This window comes from Ictalurus punctatus, chromosome 2 (assembly GCF_001660625.3).
Source record: "Ictalurus punctatus breed USDA103 chromosome 2, Coco_2.0, whole genome shotgun sequence".
In the NCBI taxonomy this organism is placed as follows: Eukaryota; Metazoa; Chordata; class Actinopteri; order Siluriformes; family Ictaluridae; genus Ictalurus; species Ictalurus punctatus.
In genome coordinates, this window is record NC_030417.2 from 1730314 (window position 1) to 1744121 (window position 13808).

The following is a 13808-nucleotide window of genomic DNA, read 5'->3' on the forward strand; positions in this document are numbered from 1 at the left end:
TGTGGAAGAGGGCAGACAGCGTTTTCCTCCGAGTGTGTTAAGATGCTGTTGGTATCTCAGACGAAGCGTGTGTTGTGTGTGGTAGCTGTTGTGTGTGTGTGTGTGTGTGTGGGGGGGGGGGGGGGGGGTGATCACATGATAAAAACAAACGAGAGAGCTACCGTGCCCCCTTACAAAGCACGCCCACTCTTACAAGTTACGCCCACAAATCTTCCAGTGGGCGTGGGAATGTTATGTGTGATTTGCTAGTAGGCGTTCTCTAATGGCAAAGGTAGCTAATGGAGGCGTTTCTAACTTGGGTATTTATGCATATTCATATGTATTTTAATGAGGGTAAAAGCAGAGAAATCTATTATCTCTTATAACACATGCCCAGAGGTTTCAAAATAAACATTTCTTTGAATAATAAAAAAAAAAAACTTGATAGAAATAAGTTTTCAATCGCTTTAATCCCAAACGACATGTTTTTACATTTTGGGGCTTTGATTGTGAACTTCTAACCTCTCTAAACAGCCGTAAACAGAAAACCTCTTTTTATGCTTACGTCAACTTTTCACCACACAGGAATGTCTCGCGCTGGCCCTTTAAGAGCCGCGCATGCGCAGTGCGGGCAGAAAGTTAACTTGTTGCAGTGAACTTTTCTTTTTTTTTTTTTTTTTTTTTTTTTTTTTTTTTCTTCGGTCTTACAGCCGGAGCAGGAAAACAAGGAGTGCAGAAAGGGAGAGAAAGAAAGAAAAAAAACCCCTGGAAATTAATTTGAAATGGCTTTTCGGAGAAGAAATAAGAGCTACCCTTTCTTTAGTCAGGAGTTTTTAATTCAGAACCATGCCGACATCGTGTTTAGTTTGGTCATCTTCATTTTAATTGGCCTGATGTTTGAGGTATGTTTCACACACACACACACACACATACACACACACATATTTCTTTTTTCTTTCTTTCTTTCTTTTACTTCTTCCCTTTTTGACCGCTACAGTCTGGAGATGGAGTTGGTGAATCTTCCACTTGTATATAAACAGTTCCACAGCAGTCTGGAGCTTCTTTTCCTGATTTTTTTCACCCCGCTTTTGACCCTTTAGAACTTCCAATAAGCACCGCGTGCTGGTTTTATTTTCATTATTTTGTCGCAGGAAGTTAGATGACAGTCATGGTGCAACATTTGACTAAGTGTCCGACATCAGATTTGCACAAATGGCTCATATCAGTGGTGTAATCTGACCTTCACTGAGTGGCTAAAGTTAGTTAATCTCGCATGTAAAGGCTGCACGAGCTGCAGGTTTTCTTAAAAAAAAAAAAAAAAGAAGAAGGAGGAAATAATAATAATAATAATAATAACAAAAATTGAACGTTTGGGTATCTTTCTTTCTGTGAAGTTGTGGGGTTTTTTTTAAATTTTTTTTTTAAGGCACTCTTTAGATCCCACCGGAGTTCAGGGCAGATTATAAGTGCCACGTCTCAGTTTAGTAGGATGGGCTCTTTGTGCTGAGCTTCATCTCCCTCTTCTGCTGTCTTTAAATCATATTCCTCTTCGTCTTCCAGATGTTTATTATCATTATTATGATTATTTTTTACATTAGAATGTCTTAAATGAGCAAATCGAGTCGAGCTATATTAGATAACAAAACCCCAAAAGAGTTACATGAACACCTCCAGGACACAATCCAGCAAATAGAAATGAACCTGACTCACTTTAGATATGGGGTTAATCCAACACTTTACATATGGGGTTAATCCAACACTTTACATATGGGTTAATCCAACACTTTACATATGGGTTAATCCAACACTTTACATATGGGTTAATCCAACACTTTACATATGGGTTAATCCAAGACTTTACATATGGGTTAATCCAAGACTTTACATATGGGTTAATCTAACACTTTACATATGGGTTAATCCAACACTTTACATATGGGTTAATCCACCACTTTACATATGGGTTAATCCAAGACTTTACATATGGGTTAATCCAACACTTTACATATGGGTTAATCCACCACTTTACATATGGGTTAATCCACCACTTTACATATGGGTTAATCCACCACTTTACATATGGGTTAATCCAATACTTTACATATGGGTTAATCCAATACTTTACATATGGGTTAATCCAACACTTTACATATGGGTTAATCCACCACTTTACATATGGGTTAATCCACCACTTTACATATGGGTTAATCCAACACTTTACATATGGGTTAATCCACCACTTTACATATGGGTTAATCTAACACTTTAGATATGGGTTAATCCAACACTTTACATATGGGTTAATCCAACACTTTACATATGGGGTTAATCCAACACTTTATATATGGGTTAATCCAACACTTTATATATGGGTTAATCCAACACTTTACATATGGGTTAATCCAACACTTTACATATGGGTTAATCCAACACTTTACATATGGGGTTAATCCAACACTTTATATATGGGTTAATCCAACACTTTACATATGGGTTAATCTAACACTTTAGATATGGGTTAATCCAACACTTTAGATATGGGTTAATCCAACACTTTACATATGGGGTTAATCCAACACTTTATATATGGGTTAATCCAACACTTTACATATGGGTTAATCCAAGACTTTACATATGGGTTAATCCAATACTTTAGATATGGGGTTAATCCAACACTTTAGATGTGGGTTAATCCAACACTTTACATATGGGTTAATCCAACACTTTACATATGGGTTAATCCAACACTTTACATATGGGGTTAATCCAACACTTTACATATGGGTTAATCCAATACTTTACATATGGGTTAATCCAATACTTTACATATGGGTTAATCCAACACTTTACATATGGGTTAATCCACCACTTTACATATGGGTTAATCCACCACTTTACATATGGGTTAATCCACCACTTTACATATGGGTTAATCCACCACTTTACATATGGGTTAATCCACCACTTTACATATGGGTTAATCTAACACTTTAGATATGGGTTAATCCAACACTTTACATATGGGTTAATCCAACACTTTACATATGGGGTTAATCCAACACTTTATATATGGGTTAATCCAACACTTTACATATGGGTTAATCCAACACTTTACATATGGGGTTAATCCAACACTTTATATATGGGTTAATCCAACACTTTACATATGGGTTAATCTAACACTTTAGATATGGGTTAATCCAACACTTTAGATATGGGTTAATCCAACACTTTACATATGGGGTTAATCTAACACTTTAGATATGGGTTAATCCAACACTTTACATATGGGTTAATCCAAGACTTTACATATGGGTTAATCCAATACTTTAGATATGGGGTTAATCCAACACTTTAGATGTGGGTTAATCCAACACTTTACATATGGGTTAATCCAACACTTTACATATGGGTTAATCCAACACTTTAGATATGGGGTTAATCCAACACTTTACATATGGGTTAATCCAACACTTTAGATGTGGGTTAATCCACTACTTTACATATGGGTTAATCCAATACTTTAGATATGGGTTAATCCAACACTTTAGATATGGGGTTAATCCAACACTTTACATATGGGTTAATCCAATACTTTAGATATGGGTTAATCCAATACTTTACATATGGGTTAATCCAACACTTTACATATGGGTTAATCCAATACTTTAGATATGGGTTAATCCAACACTTTAGATATGGGTTAATCCAACACTTTAGATATGGGTTAATCCAACACTTGTTGGGTTAATCCAAGACTTTAGATATGGGTTAATCCAACACTTTAGATATGGGTTAATCCAACACTTGTTGGGTTAATCCAAGACTTTAGATATGGGTTAATCCAACACTTGTTGGGTTAATCCAAGACTTTAGATATGGGTTAATCCAACACTTTAGATATGGGTTAATCCAACACTTGATGGGTTAATCCAAGACTTTAGATGTGTGTTATTTCCATATTTGCTTATTTTTGATAGCCTATTGGTTAATCTAACTCTTCGGACATTGGTTAATCTGGAAAGTACATTGGTTAAGCCGATAGTTTCGCTGTTCGGTAATCCAAGCGTCATATTAACCCATACAGTGTAATACGACACTTGATGTTGGATGGGTTAATCTTGTATTAAGTAAGGATTAACGGATACTTATTTTTATTATTTTTTTTTTAATGGGGGGGGCACCTCAGGCCATGATTTTACGCCTGAACCCAACGCTTCGGTTATTAGTTAAGTCAAACCTCCGTTGACTGATTACTCCAACATTTTTTTTTTTTGCTATCTGTTAATCCGAGCGTTAATGAAGTCTCGGATGATAACCCAAGATTTTAGTTCTTGTTTAAGCCAACGATTAAATCCAGTAAATATAAAATGTTTTAACATTTTAGTTATGGGTCAAAAACAAGTGTCGGATTAAACGGTTAAACCGCGTATCTTTATCTATCTATCTATTTATTTTTACCCATAACGCGTTAATCCAACATTTTAGTCATGGATTAACACACCGATATTGATTGGTTAATCTAACGCGTAATGACTGGGTGAATCCCAAATTTTAGCTGTGTAATAATCCAAAACGTAAAACTGTAGCTGAGTTAATACAACATTTTAGCTATGGGTTATCAGATTAAACCCTGCGTTTAATCCAGAATGTGTTGAGCCAATGGATGTTAGTTAATCCAACACATCATAAATACTTTGGGGTTATTCCGACACTTAATAAATGGGGTATTCCGACACTGTATGGATTAATTAACACTTTATCTATGTATTAATCCATTAGTTATTTGTTACTTCATGGTTATGGATCGTTGTCTGTGTAAACCAGATTAAATCCTAAATTTGTTGAATGAATCTAACTCGTACGTTGTTTTCATTAACCCATATTTAATCCAAGGCTTAAATAACGGGTTAATCCGAGATGTATAATTTATCAAAGACTATATGGATTAGTTAAACACCTTAGGTAAAACACCTTAATCCAACATTTCAGATATGGACTAACACTTAGATACGTTATAATCCTAGACGTTAGCTATGAATTAATCCAGCACTTGACGGGTTACTGATTTAATCCAAGATTGAGGAAGTAAAGCTAGGACTTGGCTAGCGACTCATCCAACCTTTGATCAGTTAATCCTGTACTTTAGGCGTAAATCCAGCACCATACGAGTTAATCTAACATTTTGAGCTGCTCCATCCGAACCCTGTGAAGATTAGCACGGGGGCTCTGGTTAGCGATGCGTGCTAACTTCTCTTTCTCGGTTTCCTCAGGAGTTTCGGTTTCTCTGGCAAAACATTGTGACTGCAGCTGTGCGGTGAAACCGTCTGAGTCACACTCGCGAGCGGCTTCATCACCTCTGAACGCTAAAATTAAGCTTAAATCAGTCCTCAAAAAAAAAAAAAACTTTATGTAAAACATCAAAGTGTGTGTGTGTGTGTAAAGAGGAATGAGAATGCTGCAACGCTAACCACTGTAAGGTTTGTAATAAAGAGATAAACAGAAACATAGTCTGTACAGGAAATCATTACAGTGTGGGTAAATCAGATAAATGACTTGTGTTTCGAATGACTTGTGTTTCGTCCGCAGTCTTGTACTCCTCCTTTGCGTTATGACGCGTTCCGGTTAACGCTAGTCCGCAAGCTAACAATCACGAGAGAGCGATATACGCTAGCGAGCCGCTGTCGCATCATTTCAGTCGAGTACATTTTATATTAGAATCGGATATCTAAGATTGTTCGCTAGTCAGCCAACGTTAGCTAGCTTTAGGAGTGTTTCGGTCAGTTGGCGATATTTAATATTGATTTATTTATTTATTTTTAATGAATTGATGTTTGATTCCAACAGGCAACTGCAAAAACAGCCATTCTCTTTATCCAACCCCAGTACAACATCAGCACATTGAACGCAGGTAACACACACACGTACGCGCGCACACACACTGTCATTCAGTACAACTTGCTGCATAAAGATAATGACACGTGTGTGTGTTTCAGACGGAGAGCTGACTCTCTACCATTACGGCTGGAAAGACTGCGCCACCGTCCTCTTCTATCTCTTCATCACCATCATCCTCCACGCGGTGGTGCAGGAGTACATCCTGGATGTGAGTTACATCACGGCCACGTGCACTGTGGGTACTGTAGTAGTTCAACCCTTGGTGATGTGCCATTTGTTTGTGTTTGTTTGTTTGTCGTGTACAGAAAGTAAACAGGCGTCTTCACCTTTCGAAGAGCAAGAACACGAAGTTTAACGAGTCCGGACAGCTGTGTGTGTTCTACATCGTCTCTAGTTTGTGGAGCCTATACGTTCTTGCTACTGTAAGACACACACACACACACACACACACACACACACACACACAGCCATTTCTATCTGTCTATCTATCTATCTATCTGTGTTATTTTTTTCTTCTCTTTTACAGGAGGGTTACATTCTGCACCCAAGCAGCCTTTGGGAGAACTACCCTCACGTCCACCTGAGGTACACACACACACACACACACACACACACACACTCAACGCTAACACTTATAGCATATACGTACCAGTAGAATAGATTAGAGTCCCACAATCTGTGATCTGATTGGCTGTCACACTTGGATGTAGACATCATGGCACCACGAGCTTTTTGAAGCGGGACGCAGGGTGCGTCTCAACCCGGGCGTTGATCAGGGAGTCGGCCATTTTAAGGGCTCAGTCTCAATCGCGAAATCCTTCCAGTGCACCGGGGAACGTCCGCTCCGTAAACAAATCCCACAATGCACCGCGGGCGCGACGACGCTCGCTGCGTTCCCTCACTGGAAATAATGACGTCGAGTTTTCTGAAGCCTCTCAGCTCGAAGAAGAAAAAAAAAGCGGCGGACGAACTCTCGGCCAACTCCGTCTCCAGTCGCGCGTAGCTTGTCAGCCATTTTTATCTTCATCTGGCGTTCTGTATACACGCTTTGTTTGAGTAGAACGACTTTTAAGCGTTCGATGATTTAAAAAAAACAAAACAAAACAAAAAAACAATCCCTGTGAACGAGCTGTTGCTATAGAAACGATAACGTGTACTGTTCTAGAGAACTAATCAACACCTGACCAATCAGAACGCAGGATTCAGCAGCACTGGGGTGTAAATGTATTTTAAAGGGGTGTGTGTGAGTCGCGGCTATCTTAATGTCGAAATCCGAGCGTTGTTCGTCCCGTGTTTCTGATCATTTGTTGTATTTTAATCTCTCTCTCTCTCTCTCTCTCTCTCTCTCTCTCTCTCTCTCTCTCTCTCTCTCTCTCTCTCTCAGGTTCCAGGTGAAGTTTTTCTATCTGACCCAGTTGGCGTATTGGCTCCACGCTCTGCCCGAGCTCTACTTCCAGAAAGTGCGCAAGGTGAGAGATGAGGGAGGAGGGAGATTTGTGTGAATGAGGGCAGGAGTGGTAACGTGTGTGTGTGTGTGTGTGTGTGTGTGTGTTGCAGGAAGAGATCCCTCGTCAGCTGCAGTATATCTGCCTGTACCTGTCTCACATCCTGGCTGCGTACCTGTTAAAGTGAGTGCACATGTTTCATTTGGGTTCTGGAATTAAGTTCCTACAGTGTACTCATAAAGTGTGTGTGTGTGTGTGTGTGTGTGTGTGTGTGCGCGCGTGCGTGCGCAGCCTAACGCGTGTAGGGTTGGTGTTACTCTTCCTGCAGTATGTCTCTGAGACGGGTTTCCATCTGTCCAGACTCGTCTACTTTATCGACGAGACGCACCATAAAATGTAAGACGCACAAACACGGAGAATAACGATATCACCTGCGTGCGGTATCGCTTTTTAAACTCGTGTGTGTGTGTGTAGGTTTGACCTGTGGTCAGTCGGGTTTGTTTTGACCCGTATGGTGTCTCTGACCCTGATGTTCTTGTCCGTGGGTTTCGGTTTGGCGCGATCAGAGAACCAGACGCTCGACTGGGAGGCCGGAAACTTCAACACCCTCCCTATCAGGTAAGACACACACACACACACACGTATACAGTCCCACTGCCACCATTACGCTTCCTCACAGTGTAAGTGTCGGGACACGCGATATAGAGGAAGATACGAGGAGTTCCCGAGTCGGTGGAAATTTCCGGATTCTTTTAGAGCTGAATCCATCATCGCTTAAGTTGCTTTCACATTTTGTATATGTACTCAACTAGAATTTGTTCCATTTCCTGTGTGTGTGTGTTTAGGCTCTTGGTGCTGTTCCTGGTGTGTTCTACACAGTCATGGCTGCTGTGGAAGTTTTTCTGTTTCCAGCTGAGACGCACTCGCGAGTTCCGACTGGAGCAGGCGAGAAAGAGAGCAGCAGCTAAACAACAGACTTCACGCACTGTCAAACGCGACACAGGTACACACACACACACACACGCACGTACGTACGTTTGCTCCCGGGTTGCAGTGCGATATTAACGTGCACGCTGTCGTTTCTTTTCAAATTGCATTGGAGTTTTCATTTGAAACTAAAATCGAAAATGTTGCATATTCGAATAGTAATGACGTCATTTGAATATTAATGAGCCCGTGTCGTTCCGATACGAACCGCTAACTGCTGTGGAACTAGCTCGTGTTGGTACCGTTTCAGTATCGGAGAACTTCCATTTTTATTTAGATATTCCTGTCGTCGTTTTTCCTCATTTGTTTCGCTTCCAAGTATAACGTCGCCGCGACAACCATTTACCCGTGCCTTCGCCTCTTTACGTGGCTAGCTCAGTCAGCTGGTTAAAAGATCCGGGGTATCGCCGTGCCATCCTGTAATCTCGGTCTCGATTGGTCGAAAGCCACTAACCGAGCGTTTATCCCTGGCCCCGCCCCCAAATCGCTTTTATACAATATCAGTATTCGGTTTCAGGGGGATTTTGATTCGTTTTAAAATGATGCTTTCTTTCATCTTTCATGCATGATGATAACTCCTTTTGTAAGAGTTTGAAAAGAGTTTGTCTTTAAATTGAAACTGATGCGGTTTTATATCACGTCTCTCTCTCACACACACAGAGAGCTGAAACAATATCTTCCTAACATCCTCATATTGTGTGTGTGTGTGTGTGTGTGAGAGAGAGAGAAACCTGACTCCTACTTGTTAATGAGGAAGAATATCGTATTTACATTGTATTTAAAGGTCAAAGATACACTCCCTGTTCTGTTACACCACAAGCAAACAATACTTGCTTTCTAAACTTGTGTGTGTGTGTGTGTGTGTGTGTGTGTGTGTGTGTGGGTTGCAGCTGGTCACCATGAGAACGGCGCGCTCAAAGTGGAGAACGGAACGTCACCTCGGCTGAAGAAGCTCAAAGCCCCTTAACCCCGCCCCCTTTTTATAACCCCGGCCCATTTTTGTAAGGGACAGAAACAGGAAACGGGTGACCCCTTCCTGTTCTGATCTATAATAGACTGAGGGTGCTACAACATTCCATAGAGGACGTGCCATCCAAAAGTGTTGGCACCCTTGGGGGGTGGGGGGTTGTTAATATGTACCCTCTTTTTTTTTTTTTTTTTTGGTACATCGTTGTCAGTATTTGTTACGTTCTTTTCAAATAAGCATTATTGCGATTTCTCTCTCTTCTGCCGCTTCGCACCAATACGCAACTTTTTTATCTCATCCGAAAGCCATGTTTTTCTTTTTTTTTTTCTTTTTTTGTTGAGTTTTCTGAATCAGTACTGTATCAGCCAGCCTTGGGGGAAGTGATGAAACAGGCCTACGGTGGCTTGGGAAGGACATCCAGAGTGCAGGTCACCCACCAAGTGGGAAGGATTTTTTGGGGAGGTTGTCTTTTGTTTGTTTGTTTGTTTGTTTTAAAGTGGGGGGGGGGGGGGGGTTCTTGAATGTCATGGCTTTTTCTCAATCACAGTGAGGACGTTAGGAAGATAGAAATCTTTGACACGTTTAGAAAAAGATATTCACGGTCACATCATTTATGATGACAATAAAACTACAAAATAAAAAAAAAATAAAAAAACGGCCGAGTTGTTAATTTTCTAGCAACGGAGTGTCTTTAAAACCTTCACGAAACCGGTCGGGTGAAGAGAATTATGGGATACGTAATTATGGGAGACGAGCAACGCTGCTTCTTAAGTTCGGACGGAATAAGAAAGGCGGCGGCTTCCTGAACGACCTCCTTATAAAAATGTAGCCTGAGACGGATCTGCTTTCCGATTGGTTTGTAATGATTTTCTGAGGAGCACAGACTCCGCCCCTCGCCGCCTGAACCACGTCGCTGGAGTAAATGCAGAACTCGAACAATACGGCACAGATCGTTCATTTCCGAACAACCGAATCCAAGGCCGGTTAGAGAAATTTCATTGCCATGACAACACCTTAAGCATCTTAAGTGATCTTCACTCCTGTTCTTAAAACAAGACGTGAACAGTGCAGGAGAATTTAAAGAATAGTTAGTTAAAAAAAAAAATAATCAAACCGAGAAATGAATAATGCAAACTGTGGTCCAATCAGGAGTCGGCCATTTTATCGCTACTCCTGGCAAAATGTCTCTTGAGCACCTGCGCACTTAGAATAAAGAGATGTTTAAAAAATGCATCTGTCATCTCGTATGTAATCGTTGTCTAGATCTAGATCAGTGTCTCTGAAAAGTTGCCAGTTGATTATTTTCCTATAACCCCATAAGGTGCGAGTGAGAGGATTGTACAAGGTGTCCTGGCCGCCCTCGTCCCCTCGCTGTGGTGTTCCAGGAACATAATCAGCGGCAGGGTGGTATGATGAAGCGTAGTTAACGTCATCACCCCAAGCTTGATTCATTTCCTATAACAGCACAACCCTGAGTGTTTTATTTATTTGTTAAAGTACAGCGTCGTACTGTTGAACCGTGTATATTTGCAGTGAATGTTCCACGAAACAAGTTAGTTCCTGTTCACTCTGGGGTTCTGGTTCACCAGCTTCCCTTTTCTCTCTCGAAGTTAAAAACAAAAAAAGAAAAAAAACGCAGCTGGTCATGTTACTGAGAAACCACAAAGCATAAATTCCTCTGCCCTGAAGACTTTCCTGGGTTGGAAAGCTCTGACACTGGAGACTCCTTCCATAAATGTTCAAAAATAATGGTCTCGTTACGGAAGGTACGATACGACGAGCGCATTGATATAAACCTGCACTACTGTCAGAGCTGCTGTTATAGAACGTCAATCAATCAACACCTGACCAATCAGAATCCAGAATTCATCAGGTCTGATTAGGTCATCATTTGGCTCTTACTTGGTTTGCGTTTTTGGAAAAGGGAAAACAGTGTCTCAGTCATTTAAGTGTTAAAGTGTTATCCGTGGCTTTGCTCTGCTCGGTGATTACAATTACAACCTTATAATTCTCCGTCTGGGGAATCTGAGCTCGGATTTTGGGAAGTAAAAAAAAAAAAAAAATCGACGTCCACGTCCACCCCTCCCGTTCAGACAGCCTACCGTTCGGACTTTTTTAAAAAAATATGCAGTTGTGAAATTGACAAAAAGAAAAAAAAAAGTGTGAATAATGTGTTTGTTTTTGTGCATGTGATCTGGTTTGTACAACTCATGATAAATAAATACGTTCTTATTTAACACCGTGTTGGGATTATTGTGGAGGAAGTGTCCGAGTCGTATTTTCCTACCAGACTCCATGATCAGACTGGATCCAAGCTGATTCATTTGTAAACCGTCCACAGGAACGTTTAGTAGACCCGACTGATTGGTTCCAATTCGTTTCGTAATCGTTTATTATAATAAACAACTCATCATAATAATCGACGACTCACTGCAGATTTACGTATGGATTTTATTTATTTCAATTTTTTCTTTAAAAAAAAAAAAAATTGCACACCATTAATTATTTATTTTTTTTGGGGGGGGGGGGGGGGGTACATTTGGAAATAATATTCCCTATTAAGAGTTAACCAAAAAAAACTCTAAAGTGTCGAAGATTTAGTCCACCATATTCCATTCTATTTACAGATTTAACAGACTTTTTTTTCTTCTTCTTTTTTGAAATCATTATTGTTTCAAGTTTTTCGTTAACGCGGATTTTGGGTCACATTTCGTGCCATACTGAAGTTCTCTTGACGCGTGGAAGTCGTTTGCGCATGCGCAGAAGGTTGACTCGCGCTTTAACGCCATCACGCATGCGCGGTACAGGTCGAGTCATTAGGGGGCGCTCTTTCAACATTCAGTCGCCATTTTATCGTGTTTTTTTTTTTAAAGCCAGTTTTGTGGGCGTGGCTAAACTCAAATCAGGTGTGCCTCTGCTGTGTGCACGCGCCGAGTAGAAGCGCGTGAGTACGAACCGATATCTATACATATATATCTCAGTGTTTTGTTCACAAGCTTTTGTAAACCTGACAGGAATTTTCAGTTTAGCTTTGTCTACCTGTGATGTTATTTACACACGACTTAACTAACTAATGAACTAACTAACAGGTGGATAAATGAGGTGCAATGGCTAGAGGTGAAGTTTTGGTGATAAGAGAGGGAATTGAACAGGAAGTTGCACCATGCAGCTCACTCATGTGTCGAATTAATCACTAGTCCATCATTTGCTCTGTTGTTCTCTTTTATATTCTTATAGCCGTTGTGTATTGTGTTAGAATTGATTGACACTCCACAAAAATGGTAGTAAACTAATCAAGTGTACCCTGTCCGTACCTTCAGTGTTGCTGTTTTTACCTGTGAAGGTGTGCAGTGTGCCTTTAGACTAAACTTTACTCGGTTTATTTATGCGTCTTGACATAAATCCAGGTGAAATACACATATTAAAGTTGCAAAACACCCGAGTTCCACCCCAGAGAAAGGAAATTTAGCCATTTTTCTGAAAGTCTAGGCGTGCAGTTTGCATACTTAGTAGATTGTCTTATAGTTCTAGTCCAGTACTGAAGAAGAAGGAGGAAAAAACGCACAACGTTAACACTTGTTAACGCATACTTCATTAAACACTCTCCCCAGTACTGGTTTACATCGGATTACGTTTAAACAGCTCCACATCGTGTTCTGGTGAATCTTTGTGGCTTTGTTTAAATGTTCCTGTCTTATCAGATCCTGGACCGGTGATGGGATTAAACCCTCGTGTCAAAATCTCCAGCGCTGTCGAGTTGTCTATTCGGATTGGACATATTACAAATATGTTGTTCGATTAATCAATAAAAAAAATAATATATATATATATATGTCATCTCTGGCGAATTGTTGTGCCATAAGAGGAGTAAAACACTTCCAGGGGAAGATAATCACCGAGGTGTTGTCGTTTAATAATGAATCTCAGGAAGATTACGTTTTATTTGGTTCACACACACAGGTAGGAAAATGCGAACTACCGGAAGGTCGTTTTATCAGAACGTTTTGGAAACGTTTAGAACGCAGGAACGTCTATTAAAACTGGAGGAAGAAGAGGAAAAAGTCAAAGATGTGTCCATACTGTAGTCTTCAGGATGTGTGCGTAAGCTCCATATCTGGAAATAGAAAGACTTTGTGATCATGTGATCATGCGAACATGGTACCGACTCAGATGTGATGGATTGCAGATTCTTTATTAGCGTTTTGAGGCAAGTGTACCTGAGGGTGGGTTCGGGTTCGAGGCTTCGTTCTTCCCTAGAGCTCGCCGGAGCGAGGAGAGGGTCTGCTCCGGGATCCGCTCCTGTTCCGCCACCGATTCCAGGTGATCGAGTACGTACTGGTCGGCGTCCGTCAGAACGAACCGCCGTTTAAACACTGAGGCATAAAAATACATTTTTTAATAAAAATGTCATTGTTGCTATGGCGAAGTATTCAATTGTAGAGATGTTTCTTTACAAACGGTTATGGAAGGAGTCTCCAGTGTCGGCGCATTGTAACGGCTAACAGGTAAAGCGCTGACTTTGAAAGTTTTAG

General features: G+C 40.5%; 2 protein-coding genes across 2 annotated transcripts in view; one reads left to right on the forward strand and one right to left on the reverse strand.

The window, feature by feature from the left end:
- The first annotated feature begins 663 nt into the window (after positions 1–663).
- Positions 664–11513, forward strand: tram2 (translocation associated membrane protein 2). Its single transcript, XM_017455869.3, has 11 exons — positions 664–881; positions 5827–5890; positions 5976–6085; positions 6183–6299; positions 6404–6462; positions 7262–7346; positions 7435–7505; positions 7614–7718; positions 7797–7940; positions 8168–8325; positions 9200–11513. The coding sequence occupies exons 1-11, from the start codon at positions 762–764 to the stop codon at positions 9274–9276; spliced, it is 1110 nt and encodes a 369-aa protein (XP_017311358.1). The 5' UTR covers positions 664–761; the 3' UTR covers positions 9277–11513.
- Positions 11514–13168: 1655 nt separating this feature from the next.
- efhc1 (EF-hand domain (C-terminal) containing 1) overlaps positions 13169–13808 on the reverse strand; it is a 5511-nt gene continuing 4871 nt past the window's right edge. Inside the window, exons 9-10 of the mRNA XM_017455579.3 lie at positions 13494–13649; positions 13169–13390 (exon numbers count right to left, since the gene is read on the reverse strand). Of these exons, the coding sequence (XP_017311068.1) occupies positions 13365–13390; positions 13494–13649 (182 nt within the window). The 3' untranslated portion in view covers positions 13169–13364. The remainder of the gene's footprint in view (positions 13391–13493; positions 13650–13808) is intronic.

Excerpts from the sequence above, each read along its gene's own strand:
- tram2 (XM_017455869.3), top strand. The coding sequence starts at position 762 with ATGGCTTTTCGGAGAAGAAATAAGAGCTACCCTTTCTTTAGTCAGGAG. Across the intron at positions 5,891-5,975 it reads CATCAGCACATTGAACGCAG|ACGGAGAGCTGACTCTCTAC; the intron begins GTAACACACACA and ends TGTGTGTTTCAG. Across the intron at positions 6,086-6,182 it reads TGCAGGAGTACATCCTGGAT|AAAGTAAACAGGCGTCTTCA; the intron begins GTGAGTTACATC and ends TGTCGTGTACAG.